The 12,202-nt window shown below is 52.5% G+C and overlaps 1 protein-coding gene across 1 annotated transcript in view; it reads right to left on the bottom strand.

Moving 5' to 3' along the window:
- AGPAT2 (1-acylglycerol-3-phosphate O-acyltransferase 2) overlaps positions 1-7,589 on the bottom strand; it is a gene marked incomplete at its 5' end in the record, with an annotated part of 13,463 nt that extends 5,874 nt beyond the window's left edge. The window contains 5 exons of the mRNA XM_019510307.1: positions 10-1,979; positions 4,176-4,248; positions 5,520-5,615; positions 6,341-6,516; positions 7,448-7,589. Of these exons, the coding sequence (XP_019365852.1) occupies positions 1,813-1,979; positions 4,176-4,248; positions 5,520-5,615; positions 6,341-6,516; positions 7,448-7,589 (654 nt within the window). The remainder of the gene's footprint in view (positions 1-9; positions 1,980-4,175; positions 4,249-5,519; positions 5,616-6,340; positions 6,517-7,447) is intronic.
- Positions 7,590-12,202: the final 4,613 nt, after the last annotated feature.

The raw sequence follows: 12,202 nt of genomic DNA, 5'->3' as shown, positions 1-12,202 counted from the left end.
GTCCCACACCTGTTTACATTATTGCTTTTACAACCAACTTGGCTAGTGGTAGCAAGGCTAAATGTTCTCAGACAAGCTGGAACAAGCCTTGTGCTTTGGTCAACGCTGCAGATCAAGGGGTTAGATCAGCATTACATAACCCTTAAGATCAATAAGCAACAGGTATTTTAGGACACACCCAATTAAACACATGAGAAAGAAAAAAAAAGTCAACCTACGAGACAACAATTGATACCAAGGGACCATCCTGAGCAATCTGCACCTCTCCAGTATCCCATTGGGTCTGATACTATGAGCAAGGCACGTGGTAAAGAACGAGAAGTCAGAGACGCTAGCAGCAATTCCAGAGCGGAGACATCACGCTAAGGTCTCGCGGATGTGTATCATCCTGTTATTTTAGTACTTGGGCCTTACTGATGCAGAACAGGTCCTGTATTTACAAAAGAAGGCATACCCATGGAGAGCTGCATTCTGGTAAGACACCAGAGAGGCCTCATCCAAACACAAGACATACCAGATGCGTGTTTGACATGACTTCTCCACATCCACCCCATCCCTCAAAAAAGTCCTAAAAAACCCAAAACTTGTCCACCTTGGATGTGGAAGCTTGATTGCTAGAAGAGACATCAAGGTAGCAGATTGCACCCATCCTTGTCCAACTTCACCTATGGCAAGTTCTGCATTTAAGGAAGTCAACTTCCCCTGCAAGGAGGCAAGAACGGTTAGTGGAGATCTTAGTTACAAGACCCTCCGCTTTGCTTCCCAGTTCTGCTCTGGGGTAGATAGGGGGGCGGGAAAAGTTAGAGCTGCACGTATCCTCTTTAAATCATGCCTCAAAGAGCATCATCCATACTTCCATCCTGTGGGAGGTCACTGGCTCTGGTCCTTCATCCTCCTACTGGGACAGAAGAACAGCTCACCAATGGTTTTACAGATGCCATAGGCTTCTCTAAGAGCGCTAGTGTTGCTATGCTGTACCGGGACAGCCCTCTAGTGGAAACATCGCATGGGATAGCAGGACTCCCAAATATTAACATGGCCTTCCTAAACATCCAGTGATCTCACATACACAGCTTTGAGACCCGCGTGTTGATACCAGGGGATTTGCTAGCACAGCTGTACAGGCGAGCGGGGCGAGGTTCTTTTCCATCTCCCAACCAGCTCTTCAGTGCAAGCCTGCCCCACTTGCGCCTTTCGCATTTGGTAAGACACTGCAAAGAATGGAGCTGCCATCAGGACCTGGTGCTGGGCAGGCACCTTAATAAAAAAACAAAACAAAAACACCCCAACAGCTGCCCACTGTGAGCAAGAGACTTGCCTAGGATCAGCCCCATCACCCTGTGCTGAGATCCAGAGCATGGGTACAAGAAGCTGGCAGTATGAGGACAGCTGCTGCATTAATCCTGTACATGCCCATTGCAATGGGAGAAATCAAGCTGGGTGGTAAGCTCTTGGAGATGCATACTCCAACTTCCCCTGGACTGGTTGGCTTACAAACACTAACCTGGTCAGAGGCAATACCCAAACCTCCACTAGTGGTCATGAAGTTGCTGCATTGGGCACAGAGCCTCATTAGCTTGAGCTGGGTGTAGGAGAAACTCAAAATGCAGGAGACATTTCAACAGGAATCAAGGACCCCACAAGAGATTCAGTACACAGCAGAACTGTGGAGCCAGCCTGGCACGTGGTTTGCCAACCAGCGTTACCCACAGCGGAGTCAGAACAGGCTCCACGCTGGCTGCACAGAAAGAAAAGCCCTTGGATATCTTTGGCAATGGAAAGAGTCCTCTCAGTTCCTGACATACGGCAATATTACTGCATATGGGTCTGGGCAGAGCTGTTGGGTTCATTCACTAAGCCAGACAGTCTGAAAAAGGTCTCCCTCATGGTGGAATAGCATCTGTTGGTAAGCTCAGTGACATCTTCTGGGGTCAGACCCTTGGTTTCAATGGGCTCGAGAACCTCGACCTGGATTTTACCTGGGAATAAGAGGAAAGGACCGTCAGTTTTGGGGCACGTGGAAAGACATCCTCCAGGGCATTGGCTATTCCCACCTCCGGCACCCCTTGGCAGAGTGCAGTAATGCTTCCACATGCCAGCTACGAGCATCCTTTGAAGATGCAAGGCTGTATCACAGAGGGCAGCTCGCTCCAGTTTCTGTAGCAAGAGAGTGCATGAGGAGCACTGGGTTTCACAAGGCACCCACCACCCTCAAGCTACATGCTGTGGGCTAGCTCAAGGTTACTTGCTATTTCTTCCTGTTCCCAACAAGCCATGGGCCCAATTTATAGACATCATACACATGATAAATGCTTACAGAGGATCATAGCAGCACAGGACACTCCTGCAGACTGAGGGGCAGATATTAGCCAGAAGAAATACCCCTGTTGAACTTGGGCAGGACATTTTGTCGTTCTCAAAATGACTATGAGACACTCGAGGCAGCAGCTAATGGGTAATCCTGAGCTCTGAGGTTTTTGCTCCATGTAGGGCATTGCCTTAGCATCAGCTGTGATGGTTTTTATGCTAGGAAACGTCCGACTTCTTGACAGGGTGGAAGGCGTGAGCAGATAAAGCCGAAGCAGACTCAACTAGTAACTTGCACATCTTTGTTTCCACTTCCCACAGTGGTACACTGTCCTGCACAGCAACTGGCAAACCCTGCACTCCTGGTCCCCAACCCTCATTCTGTTGTGGCTTTTGGCACAACATTGCTTCTACCTCACGGTTGGAGGCCAGGATGCAGGACACTAGTTTGCCTTGGACAATATGGACCTCAAACTCCACCCTTCCCTGCTGTTTTTGCACTTTCCTAATGAGGTTTCTCTCAATATCCTAAGCTAGGACCTAGCTCAGAAGTGCCCAGAAAGACAGCCCCTCTAGAGGCTTTCTGGCATGCACAACAGATCTAGGAGAGAGAGGAGAAGCTAATACCAGCCAGACTGGGTTCCTGCTGCAAATCCATCACAAACAAGCCACACATGCTCTAGTCTCCCGAGTGGCCCAAAGATGCTAGTCCCCCCCCCTCGCATACCAGGCTTGTCCCCAAGCCGCATACAAGGGATAAGAGAGGAGGTGTCTGCCCCCAGCTACAAGGGCCCTCAGGAGGTCCTGAGAAGAGAGCTAGCTCCTTTGAAACCAATAACTCCAGCCTCACTTAGCACTCTGTTCATCTGGCAGAACAAGTCCTTCAAGCGCTTTATTTTGCAGGCTCAAGGGCATGCCTCTGCCCTTGCAGGAGCTTCTTGGCTGACCAAAGAGTGACTTGCAATCTGCGCATCAAGGAAGCAGGTGGCAACACAAGTAGTGTCTGATAATTACAGCTCCTGTTGGGCTTTCTGGTGTGGTCTGGAGTTCTGTTCCCCCTTCTCATCTTTTACAGCCAGTAGTGGGGCCGGGCAACCAAGTGACCAAGAGCAAGCCTCAGCCCTGAACTCCCTGCTCCTTTGCAGAGGCTTTGACCGCTCCAGGCATCTCCCTTGGGCCCCAGTGTCTCTACACTCTCCCAGAAAAAAATCCACCACTGTGACCAAGCTTGATGGTCCCTGGCTGTCAGAGACATCCATATGCAAAGAAGTGCCTCTGCCTGGCATGGTGCAGCCCAAGAGCCCGGTACGTGGACCCTGGGGTCTCTAGTATTGAGCCTTATTTCCTGATAAGCAGAGTAACACTTGGGCTAGAGGAAGAGACATCCATATGCAAAGAAGTGCCTCTGCCTGGCATGGTGCAGCCCAAGAGCCCGGTACGTGGACCCTGGGGTCTCTAGTATTGAGCCTTATTTCCTGATAAGCAGAGTAACACTTGGGCTAGAGGAAGAGACAGCTGCAGTTTGAATGAGGGAGACTGGCAGCCAGATACAGCCCTTGGTTAAGCAGGGGCCTCTTGAAATAGCCAAACCCCACCACAGGTGCAGCAAAGCGTGCACGTGCCAGCTATCACCATCACTTTAAGTTGGTTTAGAAAGACACTAGCAGGAGGGTCATGTTGGAAGGACACCCCTTGAGATGAAACGCAAGTCCACGTCCTTCTGTGTTCAGCTCAACTTGTCTTCTGCCACAGGATGAGAAACTTAGCACACCCAGGAGGACTTACCTGGGTGTAGCTAGGAAGTCAACCCCCTCCAACCAGTTCAAGTGCATTCAGGAGGTGGGGAAGAGACTCCGGCAGCACCATACCTGATGTGAACAGGTTCTTCTTCCGGTCATAGAACGAGGAGAAGGAGGAGTACACCACGGGAATGACCGGGACCTGGGGATGAAGGGACCACAGAAGAGATTGCAGCAACATCCTAAAGCACCAGACATCAGGGCCCAAGTGCATCAGGTCACCTATAGATGCATACATTGGGGAGTCCTAATGTGGGAAGTTTTACCTTCATCTCTGATGGGTGAACTGGAGCAGCAAGGTAAAAGCATCTTGCCTGAAGTCAACAAAAGGAACTGACCCAGTCTCAAGCCAGCAGCTGGACCAGAGCTAGTCTTTTCCCCTATCCGAGGAAGTCTGAACCTCCAGTCTGCCTCAGACATACTTATTCCTCAACTTCCTGGTCCTGATAAGCAGCCCTGACGTGCATTACCACTGCCTGCAAGCATACGCAAGGGGCCAGCCCAGCCGCTGCTTAGACCCTTATGACCAGGAATCACTGTTTGCACTCATCTCCCCTTGACAGAGATGGAAGAGAGGTGGCTATATTTACCTCTGACACAACATGGAAGAGATCTATTGGTCACTGCCTTGCTGGGAACGTGAGTAAAGCTGGCCACTGCTTAAGCTGTTCCTCTTATCCCTGCCCCTGGAATTCCATCTACTGGGACCAGTTATGGCCCCCTGACTGGTCAGCGGGTATTCGGTCTCCATCAGCTCATTAGAGGATGGGCTACATGCTGCACTTGGTCTATTCAGGTGTGCATACACAGGTCTCCTTGCTGCAGGCTACCAGCCACTTCCTGTCCTTAAGGGAAGAGGCCATTCAAAAGCAGACACTGTTCCTGATATTTAGCCACCCCGAGATGACGCTCAGTTCAAGTGCTCACTCCCGACGTATCCCGTTAGACAATGCCATCTAGAGGCAACATGCAGACCTCCCTCCCTGATAGGTTTGGGGAGGCCACTGCGTAACAGGCTATTGTTGCCTCCCACATCCCTGCAACTAGTGACCACTGGGTCACTAGTCAGGGATTCACAGGGGTAGAGAGGCAGCTGTGTAATTCTTGTAGCTCACCGCATGCCCACCCAAGTGCCCCAAATCCATTTCTGTGAAAGCTTTGGGCACCCCCAGTTTTGGAGGCCCCATTGCCAGAGACTGATCACAGCCTCTCGGGAGCTCAGGCAAGAGATACTACCGCAGTCCAGCAGCGTGGGCACAGAAGCTTTCACAGAAAACAGAATCACCAAGATGCAGCACACCTCCAGCATGACAAAGCAGCTCTTTGCCGATAGTATTTGGTCACAAGAACCTCACTTTGGACAGCCAGGCCTGCTTGGCGTTGTAGTCGGAGGGAGAAGCTGGCCATCATTACCTGTGCCTGTATGGCAAGATGAAAGGCTCCCTTCTTGAAAGGCAACAGGTCACCGTTCCCATTCCTTGTGCCCTCCGGGTAGATCCATACCATCACCTGTATGAAGATAGGCCATCAGTTCCATGTGCTAAGTACATCACACATTGCTGTATCAATAACCCTAGAGCATCTCAAAAACTGTAGGTCTGGACAGACAACACATACAGCTATACAGCAGTAGAAGACACTGGACACAAGCTCCTCAGCTGGAGTACTTTTACCCCAAGTCACCACTGAAAGGATCAGGGATGAAATGCCACTACCTAAGTTACCCTAGTATGTTTAATCTGTCTTTGCCCTTTCCAAGTTAGTTGGCTGCTGAACATGAACACACCATTAATTGCTCACCTCAACAACTGGCTAAGCACAACAGTAAGTGCCTACTGTGCACAGCTACGTGTCTGTCCATTCGTAGTACCTGCTTTATAGACACTGCTAACCATAACTGATGTAAAGTGCACCAGGCTAGGTGCTCACCTGTCCACTCATGACATCAGAGATCCAATTAGATGCCTTTATTTCTTGGAACTGGATTTTCCTATGGTATTCAAATTACCTACGTGCTGATAATAAAAGGACCAAGTTCACACTACCCAAGAGCTAGATAACCAACCACAGTTGTCCCCATCTCGTCTCCCCCTCCCTCATGCTTCATGTTGGACTTCCCCCCTGCACTGCTCTCTCGAGCGCACAACTTTTGATCTCTTCTGCATCTGGCAAGCTCAGAGGTTTTGGGGGAAGAGGAGCTGGCAGACATGCCTAGTTACTTGTGCTGCACTCACGTTCTCAGACAGCATGGTCTTGGCAACATCCGCCATCACCACCTTGGCATTGCTCGTGCTCTTCCTGTTGATGAAGATGACGCCACCCAGGTACATGACTAGTCCCACGCTGCCCGTGTACAAAAGCTCCTTCTTGGCAATCTGAACACAGCGATCTGGAAGGATTTCCATCAAGCCTAGCCCCAGGGGCAAAGAAACTAACAATCAGCCCACGAGAGGCAGATCAACACCTCCCCCCCCAGCCAGACTGGTTTGCACAAGTCAGATAATCCTTCCTGGCTTTGATGGAAGAGTCTGCTGCCTCTTCTTCTGCTCAGGCTTTCACAGAGGCTGCACTGAGGATGAAATGGTAACAGGCCAGCCCCACTGCATTTCTTTCTAGTTACGCAAAGTTTTGATGCCACTGCAATCACTAGGGCAGGACTTAGTTATGAAACAAGTCCAAGGGTTTCAGCGGAAAAATCCAAAGTAGACCAGGACAGCAGTCAGGTGCCTTGCACAAAGACAGATGTCCTTACTACAGCTAGAGATGGGGGAACCTTGTCCCCTGAACAGGGACAGCAGCCTAGAGAGGTTAACACTGCACACATGCAGACACGTGTAGCAGAGGAGACACGGGCTTGACTCCTAACTCTGCTATCGCTTCTTGTGGGACAACTCCCTTTGCCCATAAGCATCAGCTCTCACAGCTCAAGAGGACTGAACAGTGCCTCTGAGTTACCCATTCCTTCCTCGACTCTGGTGTCAGCCTGCAGAGCTACGCCAACTGGCTGTGCTAGCACGCAAGCATGCCCACCTGCTCCCTCATTTTAAAGTGGCGATTAGCTTTTCCAGTAGTCTGATTTCTTTAAGACTTTCAAAAGAGACTGTGGTAACCCAGTGGGACACCTGCTTGGGCTGGACCCAGGTGTGCATGGCACGGGCAGTGGTATAGCTACAAGGCAGTGCAATGGATTCATTACTGCATCCCTTTGCTACCCACCCCTAGGGAAGGTGCGTACATGGGCTCCAATACCCGCTTCAGGTACTTTGCTATCCCGCTCGACTTCTTCCAGCACTTGCCTTTCAAGCAAAACCGCTGCCTCTGACCCATCTTGACCTGCTTACCCATCATGTCCAGGATGCTTTGGTGGTTTGACACGATGACACAGGGGCTGCCCACCTTGAAGTTCTCCAGCCCTTTCACTTCAAACCTCAGGCCATAAAGGTATTTGAAGGTCTTGACAACATTTTTGATGATACTGCATTGGAGAGGAGAGTGTGGTCAGACCCCAGCAGGCAGCGAGGAACCAAGGTGTGAATAGAGAGGGCAAGCATCTGCTATGAGCCTATGGACCCAATACCACTCTCAACACCCCCCAAATAGTTTAGTTATGTCCTTTCTGGACGCAAATCTGCATTGCATACTGCCCTGCTTGCCTTGCTATGTAATGGACCCTCTCTTGTCCCAGTCTATCAGCTGCTATTTGCTTCAGCATGCCCCCAAGAGGCTGCCTCTGTATTGGCTCATAAGTAAGGGCCAATTCTGGTTTCTCACCCTAATGGGAATTACAGCAACCAGGGACAAGGCCCCTCGATGCAGAGAGGGAGGGACACAGATAAGTTGCACGCATATGTTTGCATGATTTCACTGGTAATGTAGCCACAGGGCAGAGACCTTTCCCCTCCCTTTGATTTTAAAACCTTTACAGCCTGTAAAACAGCAGAGACCAAACAAGAGACGGTCTGCTGAGGACAGTAATCAGTCGCACACAATCTCCTGGATCTCCTCCCCTGACCCTCTTGCCGGCTCATGCTGGGAACGCCCCTGTCCTCAGGGGCGAAGATAAGTCGAGTGATCAAGATGCTACAGAACCAGTTTGGCCTCCACTTCCACCTGCCTCCTCCACCAGGCAAGACAGGGAGCCGGACCTCAGGGAGCATCCTGGAGCCACTGGCTTGCAGAGGTGCTCCTTCAAAAGGCAGCTTCGTGGGAAGGGCAGGAGCAGCCACAGTTTGAAGTAGAGGGCCTTTGCGCCCAAGGAAGCAAATCCCCACTCTTGCACACCGGTCTTTGAGGGAAAAGATTTGCCTGCACAGAACAGGACGGGCTCCTGCAGGGTCAGTCAGTGCAGACCCCCGTTGCAAGGCCAGGCTGCTTTGCACAGAAGCAGGGCCAGGCTCAATTCCACTCATCCGGCAAGAAAGAAATTTTTTTTAAAGAAGAAGTTAAACTTAGCCCAGCTGGAGGTTGGCCAGGTTGTTCCCTCTCACACCCAGGGGGATCCCTATTAGCTGCCAGCTCTAGAGGGCAGAGCCACCTGCTTGGGACTGCTCAGCACCTGCTGAGCGCAGGAGCAGAGCTCTGCCCAGCACAACTCTGAATCGAGGCAGCAGGTTTGAGCTGCAGTAACCTTTGCATCAGCGAGGCAGGGGGGACCGGGTGGGTTAGAATGAGTCAGGCCATTAGTCACGGAAAATACCGTGCATGGCAGAGCTCTGGTCTCCTGTATCTTGCCAAAAAGCCTCTCCCCAGCAGCAGCATGGGCCTCTCCCGAGCTGTCGGAGGGAGCTGCTCTTGCCGTCTCCACAGCTAAGCTGCACATAAAAGAGCTCTTCCAGAGTTGTTCCAGACAGAGATGCCAGCTAAGCCGAGCTGCTAAAACAAGGCCGGGCAGCGAGCCGAGAAGGCAGGCAGCAAGCTAGAAAGCAAACGCCATGTCCGGCCACAGCCACAGGGGGAAGCGGGAACCAGCGTGGAGCAGACTGGTCTGCTTGGAGGACACAGCCTGCAAACCTGCAGTGGCTACGCTCCAGAGGACCCAAGCGCAGCTCTCCCAGGGAGGCATGTTCTTCTTTCACACAGCTGCCACGCTGGGGTACGGGACAGGTGGGCCAGGCTTCCCAGCCCAGCAAAGGGTGCAGAGCCCCTGGGGTCAGCATGCATCGGCCCTTTCACACAGGAGGGGCCTGCTGCTGCTGCTGCCTGCCAGGGGCTGCAACTAGTACAGTGTTTGCACAAATAGAGAACCCAAGTCTGATGCATGCTTTGTTAGTGCAAAGGGCAGCTCCCACCCCCGGTTCCTCATCGTTCGGCTTGTGGGCACCATGTCCAGCCTGGCCCAGACCCAGGAGCTAGAGAGGCAGGGAAGCTTCCCTGCTCACCGCACTCCTGAAGGGGACGAGGATGCCATGGCAGCTCCAGACCTCAAATTTTCCACTGCCACCTCATCTCAGTGCATGCTAGGGAAGAAATCAAGGCTTTTGCCCTGAGCACCCCAGCTTGGGTAGCTATGCTCTTGGCTCTAGGGTGCTTTGCCCTGAACAGCTGCCAAAAAACAGAGATTGCAAGCACGTTTAGGCACTCCCCATCCAAAGAGAAAGGGGAGGCAGCACAGCCACGCTGCAGGCTAGGCCTCCGTTGGGGTGCAGTCACCAGCTGACCTCGGATGGCATCCTGTTCTGACTCCAACCAGGCCAGCAATCCACCCTGCCCAAAATCATTTACCAACACACCCTGACACTTGCCAGTGGAAAGGGCTCCCCACACCCACCCGAGACCAACCGGGTGCTCTTCGTGCCACCACGATGCTGGGAGCCAGCCCAGCTGCTCGGGTGCTATGAACCTTCACCCAGGATCTGTGCATCTGGAGAGAAAGAAAACGGAGGAGAGCCTCGTTAAAAGCCAGATCTGATTTTCAAATTTGTTTTTGATCCAAACAGACGCCAGTATCCATGACCAGCTGAGCTGCGTGGGACGCAGGAAGCAGCCTGTGTCCCCACCCATGGAAAAAGCATGGGCCAGTTCCACATCCCCTGGTTCAGGTCTGCCACAGGACAGGTCCGGGGGAGGCAGCACAGAGCCCAAGGATGCCTTTGCCTCAGTTTCCGGGCCACTCTCTGCTAGTCCAAAGCACCCTCCCCACCCAGATTTGGGGCAAAGTTTGGAGCTTTCCAGACAAGACCAGGGTATGACTAAGTGAGATCTGAACACTTCGAACACGGTGCTCATTTTGGCCAAAGCAGCCGAGAGGAAGCATCTGAGCACAGAGCGAGTCTTCCTAGATCCAAGCAATAAGTTTGGAGAGGACAGCTTTCCCTCCCAGACCATTACCACAATGCCTAGGTTGACTTAAGGCAAGTCTAGAGAGCCCTGAGACAGCAGACAAGTGATTTGAAGGAGACAACCCGAGCCCGTCTTGTCATCAGAGTGCCAGGAGCAGGCTGGTGCTATCATGGATTTGATACTCAAGCTGCAGGACACAAGTACCACTCCACTGTGCCAGTTCAAGCTACAATTCAGCCCTCTGGCCTATTCCCCACGGTTTCTTTGCAAAGGTCAGAGGATGTGCCTTGCTGTGTGCCAGCTGGCTGCCATCAGGCCTGGTATCTCCATGGCAGGAGGCCGAGACGAGATGCCTTCCAACCTGCTGCTAACGACAAGGACTCGGGGGTGATCAGGGTGGTGCAGACCTGGTGTGCCCGCAATGGCTCTCGTAGCCAGGAATCTGCAGCAGATGTTCAAAGCAAGATAGTCTATTCCTGGGCATGGCCCTGCCAACGTGCTACGAGGTGGCAGGAACCAGCGTGCCCTACGCCAGCGAGCAACCACTGACCCTTGTCCTGTCCCTCTCTCCACACCTGCCTCCCAGGCTCTGCCAAGCGGAGGAGAGGTCACTGCTCCAGTGACGCTTGCTCACAGGGCGTCACTGGGAGCAGTGTATTTCTCAAGGGCAAGAAACATGGCTTTCAGACTGGCATTGCACAACCTCGAGTCGTAGCAGCTGGAGACCCGGGTGTAAAACGAGACGCTAGGCTGCAGGAAAGGGGAGGGGACATTATGGCTGGGCTTTTCCCTGCCCTTGGCGGGGAGCATTCGGCTCATGCTACTGTTGGCAGAGACCAGACAGTCCTGCATTACCCGGCCCCCCCACACATACGCTCGACAGGGCTCCCAGCTTGCACAGACCACTCCCGCTGGCCGCAGGATAAAAGCCATTTTCACGTTCCTGGGCTGCAACTTCCACGGGGAGGGGCAAAAACCTTGCGGCTCTGCACCACCCTGCCCATAATTACAGGGGGAAGAGACTGGGATCAAAGGCTTATTATAGCACACTCAGTTGCCCTGTGAACGAAACTGTTTCAACAGCTGAGAGCCCATGGCTTTGCTCAAGGACAAGGGCGCATAGCTGGAGTCAGCGAGGCTGAAGTACGGACCAGGGAAGAGCACAAAACAGAAAGCAGGAGTTGGCAGGAGTGCAGAAGGAAGGGCTGGCTGTCTGGCCCAGTGACGCTCAAGCAGGGTGCCACGAGAGCCTTTGAAGGGTGCCCCAGGAAGCGAGAGGCTACACGCAGCTAAGGGCAGGCGCAGGCTCCTGGCGCCAGGAGAAAAGCAAATAAGGGTGGGTTCAAGCACTCCCTTCCTGGCTCCTGCCCAGCCCCTCTGCAATACATGAATGAGCTTTTAAGATGGAATTTAAAAAGGTTGAAAAGACACAGATCTAGTCAAAAAAAGCGCCAAACTTTGGAGCTGGCAATGGCTCTCTCAGGGAAACCTGTGGCATACTCTTAACTAGCTTCTTACTTGCGCGTGACCTGAGGAAGCGAACTCTAGCTACAAGAGTCTATTCCAACAGCTGCATCTTTCTCTCAGCCTCTGCCTTGGCCTTAGTCCTCTGACCCCCTTGCTGCAGCTCGGGGCCCTATGCAACAGCAGCAGTGCTTGATGGACCCGGCTGGCAGCTTTGTGGGTGCCCACTGGGTGATGACAAGCAGCCAAGTTGTTGCAGCAACAGGTCTGAGGAGTTGCTCCCAGAGCTGCTACCATCCATCCGTCCGTCCACAGCAGCAGAGCTGTGGTGCTTAGACTGGGGTGTACGGTTG

The sequence above is a fragment of the Gavialis gangeticus genome, unplaced genomic scaffold (genome assembly GCF_001723915.1).
Source record: "Gavialis gangeticus isolate Ggan-Ray unplaced genomic scaffold, GavGan_comp1, whole genome shotgun sequence".
NCBI classification, from domain to species: Eukaryota; Metazoa; Chordata; order Crocodylia; family Gavialidae; genus Gavialis; species Gavialis gangeticus.
The sequence above is the reverse complement of the archived record's forward strand: the minus strand, read 5'-3'. Positions and strand labels throughout refer to the sequence as shown.